At 44.0% G+C, this 22,652-nt stretch overlaps 1 protein-coding gene across 1 annotated transcript; it reads left to right on the top strand.

Moving 5' to 3' along the window:
• Positions 1-5,159: 5,159 nt before the first annotated feature.
• On the top strand, positions 5,160-10,594 carry AWAT1 (acyl-CoA wax alcohol acyltransferase 1). Its single transcript, XM_090264392.1, has 7 exons — positions 5,160-5,340; positions 6,225-6,332; positions 6,600-6,670; positions 7,574-7,778; positions 8,103-8,274; positions 9,753-9,952; positions 10,177-10,594. Exons 1-7 carry the CDS (start codon positions 5,265-5,267, stop codon positions 10,329-10,331), a joined length of 987 nt encoding a protein of 328 aa, XP_090120518.1. The 5' UTR covers positions 5,160-5,264; the 3' UTR covers positions 10,332-10,594.
• Positions 10,595-22,652: the final 12,058 nt, after the last annotated feature.

Below are 22,652 nucleotides of genomic sequence, written 5' to 3' on the forward strand. Positions count from 1 at the left end.
AAGGACAATACTTCTCATATACAGTGAAGAAGAAAATTCTTACTGGAAAAAGGTGGACAAGTAAAGATAGATAGAGAAGAGAACATCAGTAAAACAATGATGAGAGTGTGTCATCAACCAAGCAGTATGATTAGTACAATTCTGTGAGGTCATTTAAAAAAAAAAAAAAAGAAAGAAAGAAAGAAAACAAAGGATCAGTGTACTTAGCAACAACACGTCCTCACATTTCCAGGTTTCCTCATTTCTTTTGGCTATCATTCCATTTTCTTTGATAAAGTTTAGGGTAGCCAGGACCACCTACCTACCAAGAAAGTCCCTGGCCCAGGAAATTGCAATCACTGCCACCTTTAGTTCAGATGAGAACTGATTAATTTTTTTCTCAAAAGGAAAACAATATGAAAGTATATAAACCAACATGGTGATACAATTGATTTCTGACCGTAGTTTTTCCAGGGTGAAGGCTGATCTCAGTTATCCAAAGCCAACAAGTTCCATTTTCCACACTTCAGTTCGGTCCTGGACTTGACTTGCATTTGAACATCCCCTCAACTTGAGTTCAGGTGAATCTATGCAGCTGCCCTGCCAGGTCTAGCAGGGTTTGGGGGACCTTGATGAAACCTGTCTCCGGATAAGAGGCTCAAACCCTCTCTTCAGACTCAGTCATCTCCTTGGAGAGAGGGGCCGATTCTGCCGACAGGGCTACCTGGTCCTTGGCCCTGCCCAGGTTAATGGAGACTTGAGGAAGTGTCCTACCTTCTGTACCAGTAAATCCTAAAAACTTCTAGGGAAGAGGAAACTGAGCAGTGCCACAGAAGGGGCTGTGGGTAAGTGAGGGTTTCTGATCAGTGACCTTTCACCTACCACTAAAGGCCTAGAAATATGACCAGGTGGTGGAAGAGGCACATCTAAAAATTAGTACTTCCTCCATAACAGGAGATTGGTTAAATGAATCATGGCATACCCATACAACGAAATGCTCTGTGTAATGTTATAGAAGAAAATTGACATTAAAAATATTCACTGTATATCGTTGGGTGAAAAAGCAGGTCACAAGGCATTATAAAGAATGAGATTCCATTTTGGTTAATAAATTATACATAATAACTAATATTTACTGAGCTTCAAATATGAGCATACATATGAGCAAGGGACTGAGTAAAGTGCTTTACATTAATTACTTTGTTCTCATGGCAACCCTATCATATAGGGAGGTATTCTCATTCTTCTACAGATAGGGTAACTGAGGCATTAAGAAGTTAAGTAATTTTCCAGTGTTCATTTAAGTGGCAAAGCTGAGGTACAGACCTAGATGTGTTGAAGTCAAGAGCCCAAACACTTCACAGTGAACTACATCTGTGGCTATATTTATACAGAAGAAAAAGTGAAGAAAGAGAGATAGCAGGATGGTGACCATTGACAGTTAACACTGGTTATTTCTGGGCAGTGAGATTATGGTTGACTTTTGTTCCTTTTATGCTTTCCTGAGTAGTCTGACCTGTTTATGATTTTAATAATCAGGAAAAACAATAAACTGATTTTCATTTTGAAAAAAGCAAATAAGCCGTTGCTTCCAACTGGTCAGCAGCAGATTGCTGGCAAGTGAGGGGAGTAACTTCATTACAAGGGTTCTGGAAATTCCTACATGGCCCAAGCATTGTCTTGAGTGAATACATAATGTGCTTCTACATATGTTGTTTTTAAGTGTCCTGAAATATACAGCCATGATATGTACCCATAGCCCTTCAGTTTACTATGTATATTTAATCAATCAATCCCTGGCTGGTTTGGCTCAGTGGATTGAGCGTCGGCCTGCGAGCTAAGTGTCGCTGGTTCGATCTTCCAGTCAGGGCACATCAGAGAAGGAAAACTCTGACTCCAAAAAACCTCCGCTGCCTTGCGGCATACCTCTTCAGGGGAAAGGCTAAGGGAGTAAACCCCGACAGAAAATCCGGAGCCGGAGTCCCTAAGGCGGTTTGACGTTGTAGTCAACACCGGCAACTCCTGCGGCGCACCTGAAGCCAAGCTGTATTGACTCCGTCTTTCCCCTGGACCCTTCAGCTGCGAAGAGAGGGGGGGTCTGCTGCATGGGCAACAGCAGACCCTCCATATCACCCTGCCCAGGCTCTGTAGCTTCAGCTTCACTGGAGAGGACACTCCAGCGTCATCGCAAGATGTCGATTCAACACGGGAGGAGACAGATACCGTGTCCCTCCCAAGTCGGACTGCACAGCCATTCTCGGCGGTGCAGATAGACTCTTAAGAAGCTACACCATCGTCTCTCGAGACGGACGGCTGCCGACATGACGATGACATTAATCAATCAATGGATATTAAAAATACAACTACTATTATGTGGAACTCCATGACATTTTAAGCATTAAAATAAAAAAACAAGGGATGGGATCTGCTGCCAGGAGAAAAAAATGTGTCTGTAGATCAACTCTGTAGTTTGAGTGTCTTCTCAACAACTTACTTCCTTTTTTACGGGGGATGGGGGGCAGGAGAAAATAGAGGAGAAACAGACCTGAAAAAGCGCACATTATCGAAAGTTAGCCCAAGAGCAGTCCTGGAGAAGACAATTTACAAAGATGAGAGAGAATGGAGAGGGAGTTGATGTAGGCCCAGAAAATTCTATCATGAAAAGACAAAATGCTCGTCTTCCCTGTATTGCCAGGGGCCGGCCTCCAACATCAACCACAGGGAGGTCAACAGTTAAGTAGGGCAGAGAGATGCTGCAATACCTGAGCACTAATATTTGCTGGAGGGCCAGGCTGGTATCCAATCAGCAGAAACACCAGCAGTGGGGTGGGCCCCCAGGTGTAGGGGGAGGCAAAATAAGCAGAGCTTTATCTTTTGCCAAACTAACTCAAAGGTCAGCACCTGCTTTCCTTTCTCTCATTCTTCTCCTCCTCTTTTGTAATGTGTCCCTTTCCCTCTATTTCTGTGCATCCTCTTGTCCCCTACTCAAGTCTCTATGACACACTCCTCTGTAGGACTCGTATGATCACATCACCATAAGAAACCATCCTGATCACTGACCTCAAACTAAGATTCTCTCTTAGCAAGGGCCTAGGACTTTCTAGGCAGTAGAGGCAGATGCACTGACAATAAGATGTGGCCCATACCCTTTTAGAAGCATATAGTCTTTGGGTGTGAAAAGCAAAAGCAAACAAACAAACAACCCCCCCCCAAAAAAAAACCCAGAAAATGACCCCACAACCCAACATCCTTCAATGAGCATAAAGTTACAACAAGGTAAGAGATAGGAGTCAGAGACAGAGGAATGGGGCTTTGCTTCCCCCCTCCCACTTTGGCCTGTATTTATTTGGGACTCACCTAGGAACCAGGTTCCACACTCCCACCCCTGCTCATGGGAGCTGGTGCTGAAGCCAGGAAGACAAGCTTACTCCAAGTGAAAACACTGTTCAGTAGGTCAATGGCAGGTGAACAAAAGAGGGTAGGATGGGGAATTGCCTATTAAAAGCAAATAAAGACCTTACCAAAGGGCTGAAACCTGGGTCTGATTCAGTCTTTGAACCTAACTGCCGATCTACTGGAAATACTACCAAGAAACCTACTGAAGTGCACCAGTAAGCAAAGTCCAGGCTGCGGGAAATGCTCCAGGTCAACTGCCACGAGTTCTTCAACAGTTAAGTCATCAGGAAAGAAAAGGGATTGAGGAGGAACCTGTACACTAAAACGGACTTAAACTCTTCAAAAAGTGCTGCGGTCATAAAACACAAGGCAAGATCAAGGAACTCTCACAGATTGGAGGAGATTAAGGAGACACGATGCCTAAATACAATGTGAGACCTGATGGAATCCTGGAACAGATAGATCATGGGCATTAGCAGAAAAAACCAGGGCAATTTAAATCAAGGCTGGAGGGAACCATAATGTGCCAGTATCAGTTTCTTAGGCCTGATAGCTATACCATGGTTATGTAAGATGTTAACAAGGGGAAGCAACGGGAAGGGTATAGGGAACTCTCTGTATTATCTTTGCAACCCTCCCATATATCTAAAATTATTTCAAAGTAAAAAGTTTAAAACAGAGAAAACTTAATTCTTTTTCATGGGCAAGGCTAAACCATAGTCACTAGGGAAGTACATTTGGGTAATCATAGAAAGGCCAGGGAAAAATCACTCTAAATGCCAGGATAAAGCAAGATGATGGTTAGTTTGGGAAGAGGAAGAAGGTTGTGATTGACATGGGGTCCATAGAGAGGGTGCTGGCGTGAGTGGGAAAGTTTTATTTCTTCACCTAGTGGTAGCTGCAAGGTATTTCTCTTATAATAATCCATTAAAATTCATTAAGCTATACTTTTGATATAGGTAGTTTTCTATCGCTGGGTTTTATTTTACAATAAAAAACTAAAGAGAGAGAGAGAGAGAGAGAGACTTAAGGAACATAGCATCCAAATATAACCAGTGGATCTTGTTTGGATCCTGATTCAAATTAACCAACTATAAAGAGGTATTTGAATATGGACCGGCTGATAGATGTTATTAGAGAATTAATAAACTTGTTAAGGGTGATAGTCGCATTGTTATTATGGAAGAAAAATCCATATTTCTGCTCATACATAGCGAAGTATTTAGAGGTGAAATGACATGTCTTAGAATTGTTTAAAAATACTCCAAGGAAAAGAGAAGAGTGGGGCCATAGATGAAAGAAGTATGGCGAAAAATTAATAGCTTACAGATGAACACAAAAGTGAAAAAGTGTTGCTTTCTCTAGCTTTGTCTGTGTTTGGAAATTTTTATAATAGCAAGTTAAAAGAGGGGGACAACCCCAAGCCCGGCTGCCTCAGGTCAACATTCAGTGTGAACAGAGACTTACCCCCAGGGGCGCCCCACCCCCACAAGCCTCCAGAGCTCCTTTCCCACCAGCCATTTCCCTGAGGTCACAAAGCACATATTCTCCGAGTGGCCTGGGAGAGGTGTTTCCCTTCTCTGGATCTCCGGGTCATTAGGACTAGGTAGGTGGCAGTCCTTGCCAACTTTCTCCATCCTGATGTCCCAATCATCCCAGAAGAGAGAGTCAAAGGGCAGATGGGCAGAGTCCATGGCTCAGGCCCGAGGCAGTCCTTGGTACTGCAGAGCCTGCCCCCGAAGTGGGTGGGAGGTGTGGGACAGGACAAGAAGGGATGACAGCAGGTGAAAAGCCTCATAGTCACCCCTGAGTGAGCTCCCGGAGGCTGGCGGCACCTCTGCTTGGAACATTGCTCTGGAATCTTGGCCTCCCTCGGGATCCTGGGCAGCATGCCTCATTTCAAGCAGCCTAAACACTTCCAGAGTCTCATACTTCTTCACTGGCCCTTGTGCTATGCTGTCATATGTGAGTACCAGCTGAAGCGTGCAAGTCAGGAGGCCAGAGTCAGGGGCCGGGGCCAGAGACTGGGGTGATCTGTAAGCTCATGAAAAGTTGCATCCGCGGCCTTTCATCATTTGAGACGGTGTGACAGAGCACAGGCAAGGCGTTTTGAGTTCCCTGAGTGCCCCAGAGAGGAAAAAGCTAGAGTCCCAGGGGACAGTAAGGATAGGCGAGGGAACAGTACAGGCTCGTGATGGAGATGAGTGGATCTAGCTCATCTCAGCCACTTGCTCATCCTCATTATCTGAAGAGGGGAAATGAGGCCCAGGGAATGGGCATGATAGGTTCGCGATCACAGGGAAACACGGGGAGTAAGACGGAGGAAGGATTGGCATTACAGACTTAGGAACGCATAGCCTGTGTGTGAACCATAGTTTTCCCCTCTGGAAGGAGGGGAGACAGAGACAATGGAAGTAATGGCGAGGGGCAAGAGGACAAGAATAGTAGAGAGATATAGATGCTGTGCGGGAAGGGTTGGGGGAGTTATGGATAGTATATGGGCAAAGGAACATGGGCTAGTGGTTCACTGGGGTTCGGGGATGATGGATAGGACAGAGACAAGAGGAACCAGACGATGGGCAAACGGGAGCAGGTGGGAAAAGCTGGTGGCAGGCAGGGAGTCAGGTGGACAGTCGGTGACAGGTAAGCAGAGAAATAGGGCTGTGTGTGGCAGATGATAGAGGAAATGTTTGAAGAACAAGTAGACATGGGTCGTGAAAGGGAAGGAGCTGAACTGTGCAAAAGGCCAGGACCAGAGGCTTGGGTAGTTTGGAGGGCTCTTAATTAGGGCTGGACATGGTCAAGTACTGCTGGCTGCACAAATTTGGTCTGACCTGCTCCTTCATCAGTTTGGATTGTGACGCCATTGTTCATTTACCTGCTGTTTACATCCTGGTGGCCGCTACCAACCCTTTACTTTGTCTGGTATTTCCTGGACTGGAAGACCCCAGATCAAGGTAAGACTCAGACCTAGAAGGAACAGGACCTAAGAATGTTCCATCTTAACCTGTAACTAGGGCGTCCTACTCAGTATGTCACAGGCCTCTCGTCCGAGTTCTCAGAGCCACAGGAGCGGGGCCAGTCAGGACCATCCTGGGGTCTCTTCCTTTCCCAGCTCTCTAGCAGAGCCATGGTCCCTCCATGCTGGTTGGGAAGCCCTGGGTGAGCGGGAGGAGTGGGGTTGGCCCACACAGACACTATCCTTACTGATATTCCTGTCTCAGGTGGAAGGCGATCTGCCTGGGTAAGGAGCTGGTATATCTGGACCCATATCAGGGACTATTTCCCCATCACGGTAAGTGTCTCTTCCTTAGAGTCCCTCACAGTTCCCCAAATATGAGGCGTTTTTGCCGAATGACTAGGGCTGTCCATAAGGGTAATGAGCATCCCAGATAAGCCGCAGTGCAGGCTGGACATGCTCTATGATCCAGCATTGCTCCTGGGCACTCATGACTCTGCTAGGATGCTTTGGAAGCTCTTGGCATGACCCACTAGATGGCATAGGCAGCAACACAAGGGCAGTTCAGTTTAATTTCACAAACACTCATTGAAAGTCTACTCAGTGTCGCATGCGTGGGGTGCAGAGAAGTGAGTAGAACACCATCCTCCGCCATCAGGTAGCTCACATCTAACGGGGAAGACAGATAGGTGTGTATTTATGGTTTGCTACAAGCCGTACAAGTAGTTCAGATGATGGGCAGGGAAAGGCTCCATGGACTTGGTGATATGCAAGCAGGGCTTTCAAAGTTCAATAAAAGTTACTTAGGTGGGCACTGAAGTGGGGTTCAGGGGTGGGGAGGAGAAATCAGGGAGAGACTCTAGAAATGTCCCGCTACACGGATCCTCTGAGTGCACTTTAGAGCAGACAGCAAACAGTGCCCTGATTTTGAGATCAGTGCTTGCTGATCTTTTTCATGTAAGGGCACTCAGAGAAAATGATGCCAACCACGAAGCGCCCTGACATAAATGGCCGAGACTCCTCACAGCCAGGCGTTCAGCTGCCCCAGAGTCTATCTGATTTCCCAGGGGCCCAGGAGACCTGTGCCTCAGCCCCCTGAAACCCACTCGTGGCCTATCTGTGGAAAAGCTCTGCTTTAAAGAGTGCCCTGATCCCAGCAGTGTCTCCTTTTTCTTTTTTTTTTGGTTTGCCCATGTGATCTCATTCCACTGCCTCTGTCATTTCTCTCCATGTCTACAGATCGTGAAGACTAAAGAGTTGTCACCTGAGCACAACTATCTCATGGGGGTTCACCCACATGGCCTCTTGACCTATGGTGCCTTCTGCAACTTCTGCACTGAGGCCACAGGCTTCTCAAAGATCTTTCCAGGCATTACTCCGCACTTGGCCACGCTGTCCTATTTCTTCAAGCTCCCTTTCATTAGGGAATACCTCATGGCCAAAGGTGCTTCCGTGGCAGGCGATTAATGGCAATAAAGGAAAAGGAAAGGGTGGAATTGTAGCTGGACTTCAGAAAGTCCTTCTGGTTATCCCACTGAAAACCTTCCTGCTGTACTTTTGACCCAGTGCCTCCATGTGAAGTGTGTTTGCCCACAGCCTTCTCATCTCCACACCCTTTGTCCCATCTCATTCCCTCTTCTCCTGGGGCCCATGGGAACAGAGGGCACACAAACAAGCCAGTGGGGAGTAGAGCAGAGGGTGTTCCCTCTCAGCCCTTTCTCCTCTCCTGATCATTGTACTCCTGTCTCTGCTTCTTGATTCTTTTCAGGTGTGTGCTCTGTGAGTCAGCCAGCCATCAACTACCTGCTGAGCCACGGCACTGGCAACCTTGTGGGCATTGTAGTGGGAGGGGTGGGCGAGGCCCTGCAAAGTGTGCCCAACACCACCACCCTCATCTTCCACAGGCGCAAAGGGTTTGTGCGCACTGCCCTCCAGCATGGGTAGGTGTTCCTTCCAGGGCAGGGGCGGGCGGCCTTTTCTGAGCAACATGCCCTGGTAGGTGATGCCAGGATAAACCAGACATGACTCTTGCCTTCATTGAACCAACTAGTGCCTCTTAGAAGAGATGCCCATAGGATTTCAAAAACGTTTAGGTCATCTGCTCCTTCTGAGCTAACTGGGCTGGTTCCCAGGAAGCCAAACCACAAACCCAGATTCATTATCAGAGGAATTGGCTAGAGCTGCCCTAGTAGTTAGAGGACATCTGCGTTATCTCTATCAACATCAACGTCGACATCTGGCTGTGGATGTTAAATGCAAAAGAGGCAGTGCAGTATGGTCAGTATGCACTAGGATCTGGAGTTGGGGGCCTGATTTAAAACCCTGGCTCCATGACTTACCATGACTTACCGTTCACTTACCATGCACTTACCATGACTTACCATGGCACATTCCTCAACCATTCTGAGACTTCATGTGTTCATCTTTATAATGTGGCTGCTGATCACTGTACCTACTTCATTGGGTTATTGCAGGGTTTAAATGAATTTATGTGCATAAAACACCTACCATGTGCCTGGTGTACGGTTAGCTACTATGACTTAGGAGTAAGAGAGGAGATAAGGAGCAAGAGGCCAAGGCTGGAACTGTGGGCTGTCCCATTAGGTCAGCAGGCCGACTTGCTGGGTACAGGGACAATTGTCCTACTGTAGACTCAGAAAACAAGGAAGCATTTCCTTTAAGGACTTTGCCTGAGTGATCTGTTGATCAGTTTGGAGCAAATGTAGAGGGAGAGAGAGTGTTGAGCTCAGAGAAAGGGAGTCCTGGGGTCTAGTCCAGGTTCTACCACTCACTGACTGCCTGAGTCTGGAAGATGAGAAAATGACCCCCACCCCCACCCCGTGTCCTCCACTGTCTCTGCTGTGAGGAACCAGTAAGGTTACATACATCAGAGTGCTGAGAGATTGTTATTAGTAGCTCTCATAGAAAGTCCTAAGGAACCTGATTCCCTCTCTAGGGCCCTGTCAGGGTGGGTTCCCATGGCCCATGAAAGGGAAACAAATGTTCGCTGTGCTAATCCCAAGGCCCAAGGACAGAATACCTTATGCATTGTCCCTATGGGTGAGGGGCATGTCATATAGAAACTTCCGTGCAAGATTGCCATCAGCTCTGTGCTTCCTACCAGGAGAAAAAGAGTTAGCTATTCCTCTCCCTGACACCTCCTGGAAGCTGTGGGTCTCTGGGGATCCCTGCCCAAACTCTTGCCCCTGTGATCCTGGCCCAGAGAGAGCACTTTTACTGGCTTTGAAATTTTCAGGACAAGAGCCATGAAATACAGGCACCCTGCTTAGTGCAAGAAGAAACACTTTATGACCCAGGGATTTCATAATGGATGGGGTCCTGGATGTGAACACGTGTTTTTCCTGGGTGGTTCTCATTCTGACCTGTGTTTGGGAAATAAATCGTGGTTTTCCTACAGGGCTCATCTGGTCCCGACCTTCACTTTTGGAGAAACTGAGATATATGATCAGGTGCTGTTCCATGAGGACAGCAGGATGTTTAAGTTCCAGAACTTCTTTCGCCGTATCTTTGGTTTCTATTTTTGTATCTTCTATGGGCGAGGCTTCCGGAAAGGCTCTGTTGGGCTCCTGGCATACCCACTGCCTATCACCACTGTGGGTGAGTGCTGCTCTCAGCCCAAGGGCACCTCAGCTCTTTCTCAACTTCCACCTCAACCCTGCCCGCCCCACCCCCACAGATGAAGAGGGCAAGTGAGAAGGGAGAAGCTGGGAGTTGATTTGGGATGGGAGAGCATCAGGCCCGCGGAAAGAAAAGAGAAGGAGATTAACGGAACACAAGATCCTAACACTCACCCTTTTCTCTTTCCCTGTCCCCCCTGGCAGTCGGGGAGCCTCTGCCAGTGCCCAAGATCGAGAAGCCGAGCCAAGAGGAGGTGGACAAGTACCACACGCTCTATATGGAAGCCCTGCAGAAATTGTTTGACCAGCACAAGACCCAGTATGGCTTACCAGAGACCCAAAAGCTGCTTTTCTTGTGATTGAAGGGGCTACGTGCCCATGAGAGAGCTCCCGAAGCCCTGGCTGGTGTGGCTCGGTTAGCTGGGCATCGGCCCGCAAATGGAAGGGTCGCTGGTTGGATTCCCGGTCAGGGCACATGCCTGGGCTGCAGGCTGGGTCTCTAGTAGCAGTGAGTGCGGAAGGCAGCCAGTCAATGTTTCTCTCTCACACATCGATGTTTCTCTGCTGCCCTTCTCTTCTTTCTAAAAAAAAATTTAAAAATTAAAAGAATTTTTAAAATGAAGAGAGAGTGCCTGGAAGACGAGACTCATTTGCTACTCCCCAAAGGAGGGAAAAAGGGGATGAAGGAAGTCTATGTGTGGTCGGGCATGACATCGGGAATTCCTTCCTTGCCACAGAGCCGTTGTAGCTGTTGTCCCTGAGGAGCCTCACTCAGCCAGATGTCACTCAGACCCAGACAGGCGTACTCCCCGCCGGCCTCCCTACTGACTTTCCAGTCTGAGCCCAGTGCCCCAGGGCCCGGGGGGCTCACATGATAGCCAAGCAGCCTAACTACCCACCACCACTCTAGTTGCTGTTGTTGTTGGCCATCTTAATGCATTTAAAAAATTGAGATCTGCCCTGGCTGGTGTGGCTCAGTGGATTGAGCGCTGGCCTGAGAACCAAAGGGTCCCAGTTCAGCTCCCAGTCAGGGCACATGCCTGGGTTTCAGGTCAGGTTCCTTGTTGGGGGCATGTGAGAGGTGGCCATATATTGATGTTTCTCTCTCTCTCTCTTTCGCCCTCCCTTCCCCTCTCTTTAAAAATAAATAAAATCTTTAAAAAAATTGGGAGGGGGAGAAGGGAGGAAAGAAGGGGAAGGGTCTAGTCAAGGAACTAGTATAAATGACCCATGGACATGGACAACGGGGTGGGGATTGACTGTGGGAGAAGGGGTGGGCTGGGTTGGGGGGAGCAATGGGGGAAAAATGGGACAACAGTAATAAAACAATTAAAAAATTTAAAAAATTAAAAAATAAAAATTGAGATTTCTCCTTACCCTCACCCTCTCCCCGCTCTCTCCCTATAACGCAATATCTTATCCTACCTCTCCCTCCTTCTCCTTCTGAATATGTTTAATACTCTGAGGCTTTGTTCCATACCCTGGGTGTTACAATGACTTAATGTGCGGTGATCACCAAGAGAACTAATCAGTAGGACTTAACCATAGAATGTGAAGGCAGGAAGGGATATTTCCAAAGAGCAGCCAGGATGGTGACCCTAGGGGACCAAATAGCCATGGGTACCGTCTGAGGTGATCCCGGGGGCAGGAAGTGAGCAGAACACTTGACTGGGATCCAGAAGGCTGCCGTACAGAGGGAAGAGCTGTACTTGGTCATCGTCTTTGGATCCAGGCTATCGGTCAGGAAGTTCAAGGGCTCCCCATGCATCATAAAGGCCAGCAAAGGCCCTTCTCTGACCCTATTAATCTCTGATCACTCCTTACCATGGTCTAAAGTAGCACACTGAACTACTTCATGTTTTCTGAACATTTTCACTTTTTGTTTTGCTTTTGAAACATGTTTTCTCTACATGGTAAAGCCCATTCATCTTTAAGCCCACATCGAATATCACCTTCTCAAGTGAAGCCTTCACCAGGCAGAATTAACAACCCCTTCCTCCATTCTTTCATAATTTTTGTTGGCTCTGCTATGGTACTTAATATATTATATTACAGAATAATTATTTTCTTCTACTAATTTGAGAGCTTCTTGAGAATAGAAACTGTATCTTACTTGGCACAACATTCCAAATGTTTAAAGCAGTGCCTGGCATGTGAGAGCCACTCAATACATGTGTATTCGCAAGAAAGAAAAAAGGAGTTTCATAGAAGAAAGACACTAAAGAGATAATGTAAGGGCATATGGATCAAAATGACTCTATTCAATGAAAGTCTAATAAGCTAAATAAGATAGCACAAAACTACCTAAAAGAAAGACAGACAAAAGGAGTTTCAGGAGCCCTGGCTGGTGTGGCTCAGTAGATTGGATTTCATCCTGCAAACTAAAAGGTCACTGGTTCGATTCCCAGTCAGGGCACATGTCTGGGTTGATGGCCAGGTCCCCGGTTGGGGGTGAGCGAGAGGCAACCAATCGATGTTTCTCTCTCACATCAATGTTTCTCTCCCTCTCTTTCTCCCTCCTTTTCCCTCTCTCTAAAAATAAATAAATAAAATCTTGAAAAGAAGTTTGAGGAGAAATTAAACACAGAGTAGAACTTCGGAATTTACAGATTCCATGTAGCTTCAACTATCACTCCACTGAAGCTCCACAAGCACAGGGGCTATGAGAGTCCCCCTCATCTCTGCGTGAAAACCCCTTGGCCCAGTGCCTGGCTCATTGTGGCTGCTTAAGAAATGATTGTTGAATGAATGAATCCCGAAGGTCTGTGACATGTGGGCAATTTCTAACTCTGCTAAAACAAGTGACTTACGTAGTGAATGAACTAAACTGTATCAAAACGTAAACTTGGCCTTGGCAACCTCCACTCATGGTTTAACTACATCAAGGGTGTGAAGGAGAAGCTTGAAATGTTCAGTTATACCTTAACTGCATTTGTGGATGGAAATCATATGGTCTCAGGATGCATGCTTCGCGATGGATTCCGAGGATCTGCTGTGTAGTGTGATTGGAGACCTCAATACTCTGCTATCAGAATGTGACAAATCAAGTAAAGAAAACTGATTTTAAAAGGAATGGGGCTGAGGGGGATTGCTGGGGGTGGGGGGTGCTGGGCAGAGGGGAACAAAGGGGAAAAAATTAGAACTATTGTAACAATATAATCAATAAAATATACTTAAAAAATAAAAAGAATGGGGCTGAATAATATAATAACTAATGTACGTATATTAGGCTGTGAAGCGATAAGAACATAATGAATAGGACAAAGACTTACATTTTCTTTCAAGCACACATGAATCATCCACAACTATTATTTGTGTATTTGAATACTAAAATGCTCTTAGTTAATAAAAAGGCAGAAACGCGACATACTATATAGTACACAGCACAGTAAACTGAGAAATAAATCATGAATATAGAACTAGAGTTCCCCAGGTGACTAGGAATTAAAATTTTTTCTCCTGACAAACAGGCTCAGAAAGGAAATTTAGAGGCAATAATAGAATGTGTTAAGGGAAACAAACGAACTTGAAAATACAGCAAGGAAGTGCTCAAAAACCAAAAAGGATGGGAGTGTGTCAAAGGGACACACAGGAGCAACGGGAAAAGCTCTCAAAGGCCAAATCGGGAACAATTTGAGCAACACGATAAATAATGCAATATTGGGTTATTAGTCAAAGTATAAAATAAATAGGCAGGAGTCCATACTGATGTAAATAAACGACTGAAGAAACGAATAAATGGTGACAAAGTGACAAACCTTCCTTACAGAATTACAAACAATGTGTGTAGATACTCTCCCCTCCAGTAGGTGGAGCTTGATCCTCTCCCCACCTCCAAGTGTGGAGTAGACTTAGCGACTCCGCCCCAAAGAACAGAGTGTGCAAAGGGAAAAAACAGTAAATTTACAATGGAAAAACCAGGCAAACACAACCTAAACCAACCAATCAAGGTTAACATCACAAACAATAAGCCATGTTGATATCGTGTAATGAGACAGGCACTTCACCTCTGTGGTATTATTCTCCAAACCCATAAGCCCGGTCTGTGAGAAAAACATCAGAAAAGCCCAAGTTCGGAAACATTTTACAAAATACCTAACCAGTCCTCCTCAAAATCAATGAAGTCATGGAAATAAGAAAAGATGAAGAAACTGTCACACACAAAAGGAGAACTAAAGAGACATGATAACTAAATGCAGTATGGTATCTTGGATGTTAGTAGAACTGGTGAAATCCGAGTAAAGGGTGGAGTTTCATTAGTAGTAATGTACCTATGTCAATTTCTTAGTTTTTAAAAAATCTTTACAAGAGGATATGTTTGTTGATTTGAGAGAGAGAGAGAGAGAAGCATCTTTGTGTGAGTGAAACATCAATCGGTTGCCTCCCCTACATGTCCTGACGGGGAATTGAACCTGCAACCTTCTGGTGTATGGGAAGATGCTTCAACCAATTGAACCCCCTGGCCAGGGCTCAATTTCTTAGTTTTGACAAATGTGCTGTGGTTATAGAAGATGTGAACATTAGGGGAATCCAAGTGAGAGGTATATGGGAACTCTGTGTATCAGCTTAGCAGTTTTTCTGCAAATGTAAAATTATTCCAAAATAAATAATTTATTTTTTTAAATGTACATATGTAAGTCAATGCCAAATTGATACTGAGAAGAAAACTTAACACTTTTAAATGTTTAGATTAATAATAAAAGAAGAGAAAAAGAGAGAGTAATTAATTATACCCCTACCTCAAAAGTTTAAAAAGTGAAAGGAAAGTTCACTAATTAATTGGAATACAGGGGTGGGTAAAAGTTGGTTTACAGTTGTTTGTATGGAAAATTATACAATAATTAATAAATAAAATACAGGAATAAACTGTGTTTTGTGTACTCACAACTGTAAGCTTACTTTTGCCACACCTTGTATATAAATTAGAATATATCTAAAACGAATCCCAGGTATGTGTGTATAAATAAAAAATAAAGATAGATATATTTATATAAATATATAATAATAGTTAAATATAAATATATAAAGTAAACTCCAGGTAGAGTTATTGAATTTGGCCAGTGAACACTGTATTAGTCTGCTCAAGCTGCTATAAGAAAATACAACAGACTGAGTAGCTTCAACAACTGAAATTTATTTCCCCATGGTTCTGGAGTCTGAGAAGTCCAAGGTAAAGGTGCTGGCAAATTTGGTTCCTGGTGAGTGCTCTCTTCTTGCCTCATAGACTGTTGCCTTCTCTCTACATCCTCACGTGGCCTTTCCTCATTGTGTGAAAGAGAGCTCACACTCTGGTGTTTTTTCTGATATGAATACTATCCTATTGGATCACGGCTCCATCCTTAAGATCTCATTGAACCTTTATGACTTCTTTAGAGGCCCCATCTCCATACAGCCACACTGGGGGTTAGGGCTTCCATAACCGACTCCATGTTATATCCAGGGCATAAGATCACTTTCAGATCTCAGAAATATTCCATGTCAGAATCCAAACTCTAATTGCTTTTCAACCAATAGGGTTTGCTCTGTCAGGTGTATAACATCAAAATGATGGAAACAATCTAAATGTGCATCAATAGGGAAGGTTAAGTGCATTTATGCAGTGGAGTCCCATGTAGTCATTGAAAGTGATGTTGCAGAATTATTATATTTTTGAAAAAAATGTTTTTCTATAGTAAATTTTCTATTCTTACAATAGTCAGTGTTGAACATTTGTCTTTTCCATTTTATTAAAATTGTTTTTTTAAGTTACAATTTACATTCAATATTATCTTGTATTAGTTTCAAGTGTACAGCATAGTGGTTAGAGAATCATATACTTTACAATGCGTTCCCACTGATATGTTCAGTACCACCTGGCACCATATAGAGTTATTACAATATCATTGACTATATTGCCTATGCTGTAGTTTGTAGCTACCAATCCGTACCTATCAATCCCTTCACAGAATTATTACATCTGATAGGGAAAAATGTTAGCAAGTAAGTTGTTAAGTGGAAAACAGAGTTTACAGAATGGTATGCATAGAATTACCTAATTTTTGTAAAAAATAGGGTGTATGTATGTGTATGTGAATATGTGTGTGTAAAGAGAGGGAAAGAGACAGACATAGAAGCAAGTGATATCCAGAAGCTAGCTTGGCACAGCTCCGCCACGTTCTTCTCATGTTGTGAGGTTGGTAACATGGACACGAATCATCTCACAGATACCAGCCTCAACCTAGGTCACCTTGACACCATGATACAGTGAAACAAAAACAAGGCCATTTCATAATCCTGTCTAAGTACAGACAAAATAAGGTTACTTTACCACCCACAAAGTACCTAACATCCCTTCTCACAAACAAAAGCAATGATTGCTCTTTACCAATGAAAACTTTATCCTTTTTCTCCTCTTCCCTTCCCGTAGGATTTATGGAGCTACCCAATTGAAGAATTGCCCCCTACTTTTTCACAGTGTCCAGTCTAGAGTGAACCCTCACCTCCACAGAGCCTCCCCCAAATCACCCAACAAAACACAAATCCTATAATAGTTTCTTTCTAATACCTTCTTACTCAAACACTCCATGGTTCCCCAGGACATGTGCTCTCCCTCACAGAGATGAATAATAAACCCAATTTGTTCAACTACAGATATGTTCTTGGTGGTCTTTGGTTGGAGAGAGAGAGAGAGGATGTTTTTACAACCTCATTATCATTTCTGTAGCCACTGAAATTGTATGTGATCAATGATCATGTGATTTCATGGTTACCATTATATGTAATCAGCATAAAATCATAGTATTATGAACAGGGGATGCTATTTAGATCTATTATTAATATATGAATATATACTTTCAAATACAGATAAGCATCCTAAATATAATTTGGAGTGAAAAACTTTGCTTTATGTGTTGAAATTCTATAAAAGTACATATATATGTATACACAATTATATACAATTGTAACAGTTAATAATTAATGATAATTATAAAAATTATTAATTTTGTTTACAAAATAATTAAAACCTTTCAACTAACTAACTAAATATAAAAGTAGATTGATAGTTAATATGAACATTAAAGGAGAATGTATTATCTGGATAACTTTAGGAAGAATGCTATATCCTCCTTGAACCAACAAATGCTTATGAAAACTTTAACCATAACAATTAAATTAGCCCTCGCTGGTGTGGCTCAGTGGATTGAGTGCTGGCCTGAGAACTGAAGGTTGCCAGTTCAATTCCTGGTCAGGGCACATGTCTAGGTTGCAGGCCAGGTCCCCAGTTGGGGACGTGCGAGAGGACATGACAGAGGCAATTGATTGATGTATCTCTTGCACGTTAATGTTTCTCTCTCTCTCTCTTCTCTCTAAAAATAAATATATAAAATATTTTTTTAAATATTAAATTGTATCTCAATTCTAACCTTTATAGAACTGTTTACTGTACTAGCATTAACAACATTAGAGGTCTTCCGGACAAGATGGAGGCTTAGACTGACACATTCTGTCTCCCTCCACAACTAAGTAGGAATACAACTACCTCAAAACCAAAGATAACCAGAAATTCCAGAAAATAAAACTACATGGAAGCCCAGCATATGAAGTTATAAACCAGCGGTGCTCATCTGGACAGGTAGGAGGGCGACCCCAGCGGAAAAGTCGGGCGGTGCTGTCTGTGCTAACAGCAGGGATAGTGGAGGGACTGGGAGAAACGCCAGGGGAGCAATCCCAGCTGCAGTCGAGACCCGGCAGCTCGCGATTCCAACTCTGGGGAAGGCAGACCCCCATTGCCCCCAACTGTGAGGCCCAGAGGGCGTGGGGATGGAGGAAGAGACTCCTGGTCTCTCAGTGGAGAGTAACGGCAAGAATCCACCTTGGACCCCCGCCCCCACACAAAGCGCCACAGAGCGGTGAAAAAGGTCGCCCGTCGCTGGGTAGTGACAAGTGCACGAGGATCTGCCCCGTACAGCCCTCCCAGGAAACAAAGGTAAACAGAAAACTGTCAGGATGAAGCAGACCATGATTGAAATCCCAGTGATGCAGCTCACCAGGCAGCAGGTGAGGGACCTAACTGATGAGTAAATAGGAAATCTTTCTGAGGCTCAGTTAAGAGCTATAGTCATAAGGAGGCTTACAGAATTAACAAAAGATTTGGAACAAGATGGGGAAGGAATGAAAGCTAGTCACACTGAAACAAACGAAAACACATATGAGACAAGTGGTGAGGAAATGAAAACCAGAGATCAAATCAACAAATCAGAACATAGGGAAGGAACAGTCAACCAGTGCAGAAAGAGGAAGCAAAAAGTAAGAAAAATGAGCAGAAGCTCAGAAATCTATGGGACACCTATAAGAGAGCAAACATCCAAATCATAGGGTTGCCAGAAGGTGAAGAAGAACTAGAGATTGAAAAATTATGTGAAAAAATAATGAAGCAGAACTTCCCAAACTTGGGGAAGGAAATAGACTTACAGGTCCAGGAAGCACAGAGAGTTCCAGAAAAACTGGACCCAGGGAGAACCATTCCAAGACACATTATAATCAAATTGTCAAAAATTAAAGATAAAGAGAGAATCTTAAAAGCAGCAAGAGAGAAGAAAAGAATCATGTACAAAGGGGTCCCAATTAGACTATCCGCTGACTTCTCAAAGGAGACCCTGCAGGCAAGAAGGGACTGGCACGAAATATTCAAAGTCATGAAAATCAAAAACCTACAGCCACAAATACTCTATCCAGTGAAACTGTCATTCAGAATAGAAGGGCAGAGAAAGTGCTTCCAGGACAAAGTAAAACTGAAGGAGTTGATTAGATTCAAACCACTATTATATGAAATGTTAAAGGGACTGGTTTAGAAAAAGGAGGATCAAAACTATGAACATTAAAATGAAAACTGCATCACAAGAACCAACAACAGAAGCTAGGGAATCAAAACAGAGGCAAACTAAGTAGGCAATGAGAGTGGAAAAATAATTATAGGTATGGGGAACCTATTGTGGGGAGGTCAGCAGGGAGGGGGAAGGGGGAAAGGGAGGGAGATGGTACAGGAATTAAGAAGCATAGTAGGAGGGAATGGAGTAGGCAGGAAGAGGTTGAGAAGAACTATATGCACAACCAATGGGCATGCAATAAAAGGGGGGGACAACTGGAGGGAAGGGATCACTGAGTGGAGAGGAGCAGAGGGAAAAGAAATTGAGACAACTGTAACATATAATCAATAAAACATATTTTAAAATATAAATAAATAAATAAAATCTTTAAAAAATAAAAAAAAACATTAGAATAAATTTTACAAACTATATTTACTTAAAAGTAATTTATTTTTTATTATATTTTATTGATTATGCTGTTATGTTGATTATCCTGTTACATTATGCTGTCCTGATTTTTCTCCATTGCTCCCCCTCCACCCAGCAACCCCCACTCCCTCAGGCAATCCCTGCCCCATTGTTCATGTCCATGGATCATGTGTGTAAGATATTTGGCTTCTCCATTTCCTATACTGTATTTTGCATACCCGTGGCTATTCTGTAACTACCTATTTGTACTTCTTAGTCCCCTCACCTCTTCACCCATTCCCCCAAATGCTCTCCCATCTGGCAACCATCAAAACACTCTCCCTATCCATGAGTCTGCCTCTGTTCTTCATGTTTGCTTCGTTTGTTTTTTAGATTCAATTGTTGACAGATTTGTACTTTTTGCCATTTTATTGTTCATAGTTTTGAGCTTCTTTTCTTAAATAAGTCCCTTTAATATTTCATATAATAATGGCTTGGTGATGATGAACTCCTTTAGCTTTACCTTGTCTGGGAAGCACTTTATCTGCCCTTCCATTCTAAATGATAGCTTTGCTGGCTAGAGTAGTGTTGGCTGTAGGGTCCTTGTTTTTCATCACTTCGAAAACGCTTGCCAGCCCCTTCTTGCCTGGAAAGTTTCTTTTGAGAAATCAGCTGATGGTCTTATGGGAACTCTATTGTAGGCAACTTTCTTCTTCTCTTTTGCTGCTTTTAAGATTCTCTCTTTACTTTTAACCTTTGGCACTTTAATGATGATGTGTCTTGGTGTGGTCCTCTTGGGTCCAACTTGTTTGGGGGACTCTGTGCTTTCTGGACTTGTATTTCTGTTTTCTTCACCAAATTAGAGAATTATTTTTTCAAATAAGTTTTCAAGTCCTTGCTATTCCTCTTCTCCTTCTGACACTCTTATGATTAGGATGTTGGTACATTTAAAGTTGTCCCAGAGGTTCCCAATCCTCTCCTCATTTTTTTCAATTCTTGTTTCCTCTTTCTGTTCTGGTGAATGTTATTTCTTCTTTTTGTTCCAAGTCATTGATTTGAATCCTGGCCCCCTTCCATCACTGTTGGTTCCCTGTATATCCTTCTCCATTTCACCCTGTACAACCTTCACTTCTTCCTTTATTTTGTGGCGATACTCAATCATTTCTCTGAGCAACCTTATCACCAGTGTTTTGAATTCTGCATCTGATAGGTTGGCTATCCCCATTTTGCTTAGTTATTTTTCCAGGGTTTTGATTTGTTCTTTTATTTGGGCCATACTTCTCTGTCTCCTTAGATAGAGCAGTTGCACCTGTTATGTTGTAAGGGGTGGAGCCTTAGGTATTTGTCAGTGCTGAGCAACCCGTTTCACGGCTTTGTGGCGCTATGTGGGGGAGAGGGGTCAGAGAGGGAACAATGTTACTTGCTCAACACTTGCCCCTTTTTCAGTCACTTCACCCACTCCCTGTATGCAACTGGTGCCCCCTCTGGCTATTGTCCCTGTGATGATTCCCAGAGTGGGTGGGTTTGTGTATGTTCTAGGATCATGGGGGCTCTCTAAATGGACCCTCCTGAGAGATAGGTAGTTCCTTCTGTTGCCCCAACCCTCACTGATTTTCACAGCCAGAAGCTATGAGGCTGTATTTTCCCAGTGCTGGAACCCTGGGCTGCATGGTCTAGCCTGGGGCTGGGATCACTCCCCTGGCTTTTATCCACTACATGTGAATGTGGCACCATCCTGTTCCACCAGCTACCTCTGCCACCTCACCTTTGCCACACCATCCTTTCCACCCTGGCCACCCATCTCCACCCCTCCTACCCATCTGGGTGAATATTTCTTCTTAATTCCTTAGTTGGAGTTCCATACAGTTCAAATTTTCTGGCAGTTCTGGTTGTTTTTTGTTTTGAAGTAGATATAATATTTCTTATGATTGTGCAAGGAGGTGAAGCATGTCTACTTACACCTCCATCTTGGCCAGAATCTTGCTGCTTTTAAGATTCTCCCTGTATCTTAAACATTTGGAATTTTCATTATGATGTGTCTTGGAGTGGGCCTCTTTACATTCATCTTGTTTGGGACTCTCTGTGCTTCCTGGACTTGCATGTCTGTTTCCTTCACCAAATTAGGGACATTTTCTTTCATTATTTTTTCAAATAGATTTCCAATTTCTTGTTCTTTCTCTTCTCCTTCTGGCACCCCTATGATGTGAATGTTGGACCTCTTGGAGTTGTCCCAGAGGCTGCTTATACCATTTTCTTTCTTTTGGCATCTTTTTTCTTCTTGTTCTGATTGGTTGTTTTTTGCTTCCTTATGTCCCATATAATTGGTTTGATTCTCGACTTCACCCACTCTACTGTTGTTTCCCTGTAAGTTGTTATTTCAATTAGCATATCCTTCATTTCTGACTGTATCTTTTTTATGCTGTTGAGGTCCTCACTAAGTTCCTTGAGCAATTTATAACCAGTGTATTGAACTCTGCATTTGATATATTGCTTATCTCCATTTCATTTAGCTCTTTTCTCTGGAGTTTTGATTTGTTCTTTCATTTGGACCATGTTTCTTTGCCTCCTCATTTTGGCAGCCTCCCTGTGTTTGTTTCTATGTATTAGGTAGAGCTGCTTTGACTCCGTGTCTTGGTAGTGTGGCCTAATGTAGTAGGTGTCCTGTAGGGTCCAGTGGCACAGCCTCCCCTATCACCCAAGCTAGATACTCGTGGTGTGCTCTTCATGTGGGCTGAGTACACCCTCCTCTTGTAGTTGAGCCTTAGATGCTGGTGGCAGATCAATGGGAGGGATTTACCCAGGCCACTCAGCTGCAAGGATTTGCTATGACCACTGACCAGCAACCTCTACCCTCTGAGAAACAGCTGTGCGGGGGCAGGGTGTCAGTGTACTAACATGGTCTGTAACTGTCCACTGGGTGCACTGGCCCTTGGGTTTCCCAGATGGTGCAGACCGGGGTCAGCTTCCACCTGTGTTTTGCCCAGGGCCACCCTGCCTGAACTATAAAAGCAATCTGAGTTGGCTGCTAGTTATGCTGGGCTTAGAGATTCCCAGGTGAAGCCAAACTGTGAAAATAGGCTGGCTGCTGCTAGTGCTGGGCCTGGAGCACACTGAGGCCAGCTCTTGCTTGTTTGATAGGATTTAGAAAGTTGTGAAGCATGAGCCAAGATCAGCCATTTGTGTGGAAAAGCAGCTTGGTTGGGCCTATAAGTTGGGTGAGTTGGAGTCTCTGGGGATTTCCAAGGTGGGTCAAACAGTGTTAGTCAGGTTGATGGAGTCTCAGATGTGGCATCAGCTTTCCAGCTCTGTTGGGGGAAGGTTAGAAAACAGACAATGACCTCTGCTTGCCTTGATGCCAGACAGTTCAGTTCCTCCCTGTATCCCACTGGTGCCTTTCAAGCTGCTACCCTGGTGCTGGAGCTCAGA

This window comes from Furipterus horrens, unplaced genomic scaffold (assembly GCF_987537825.1).
Source record: "Furipterus horrens unplaced genomic scaffold, mFurHor1.1.pri manual_scaffold_17, whole genome shotgun sequence".
NCBI lineage: Eukaryota > Metazoa > Chordata > Mammalia > Chiroptera > Furipteridae > Furipterus > Furipterus horrens.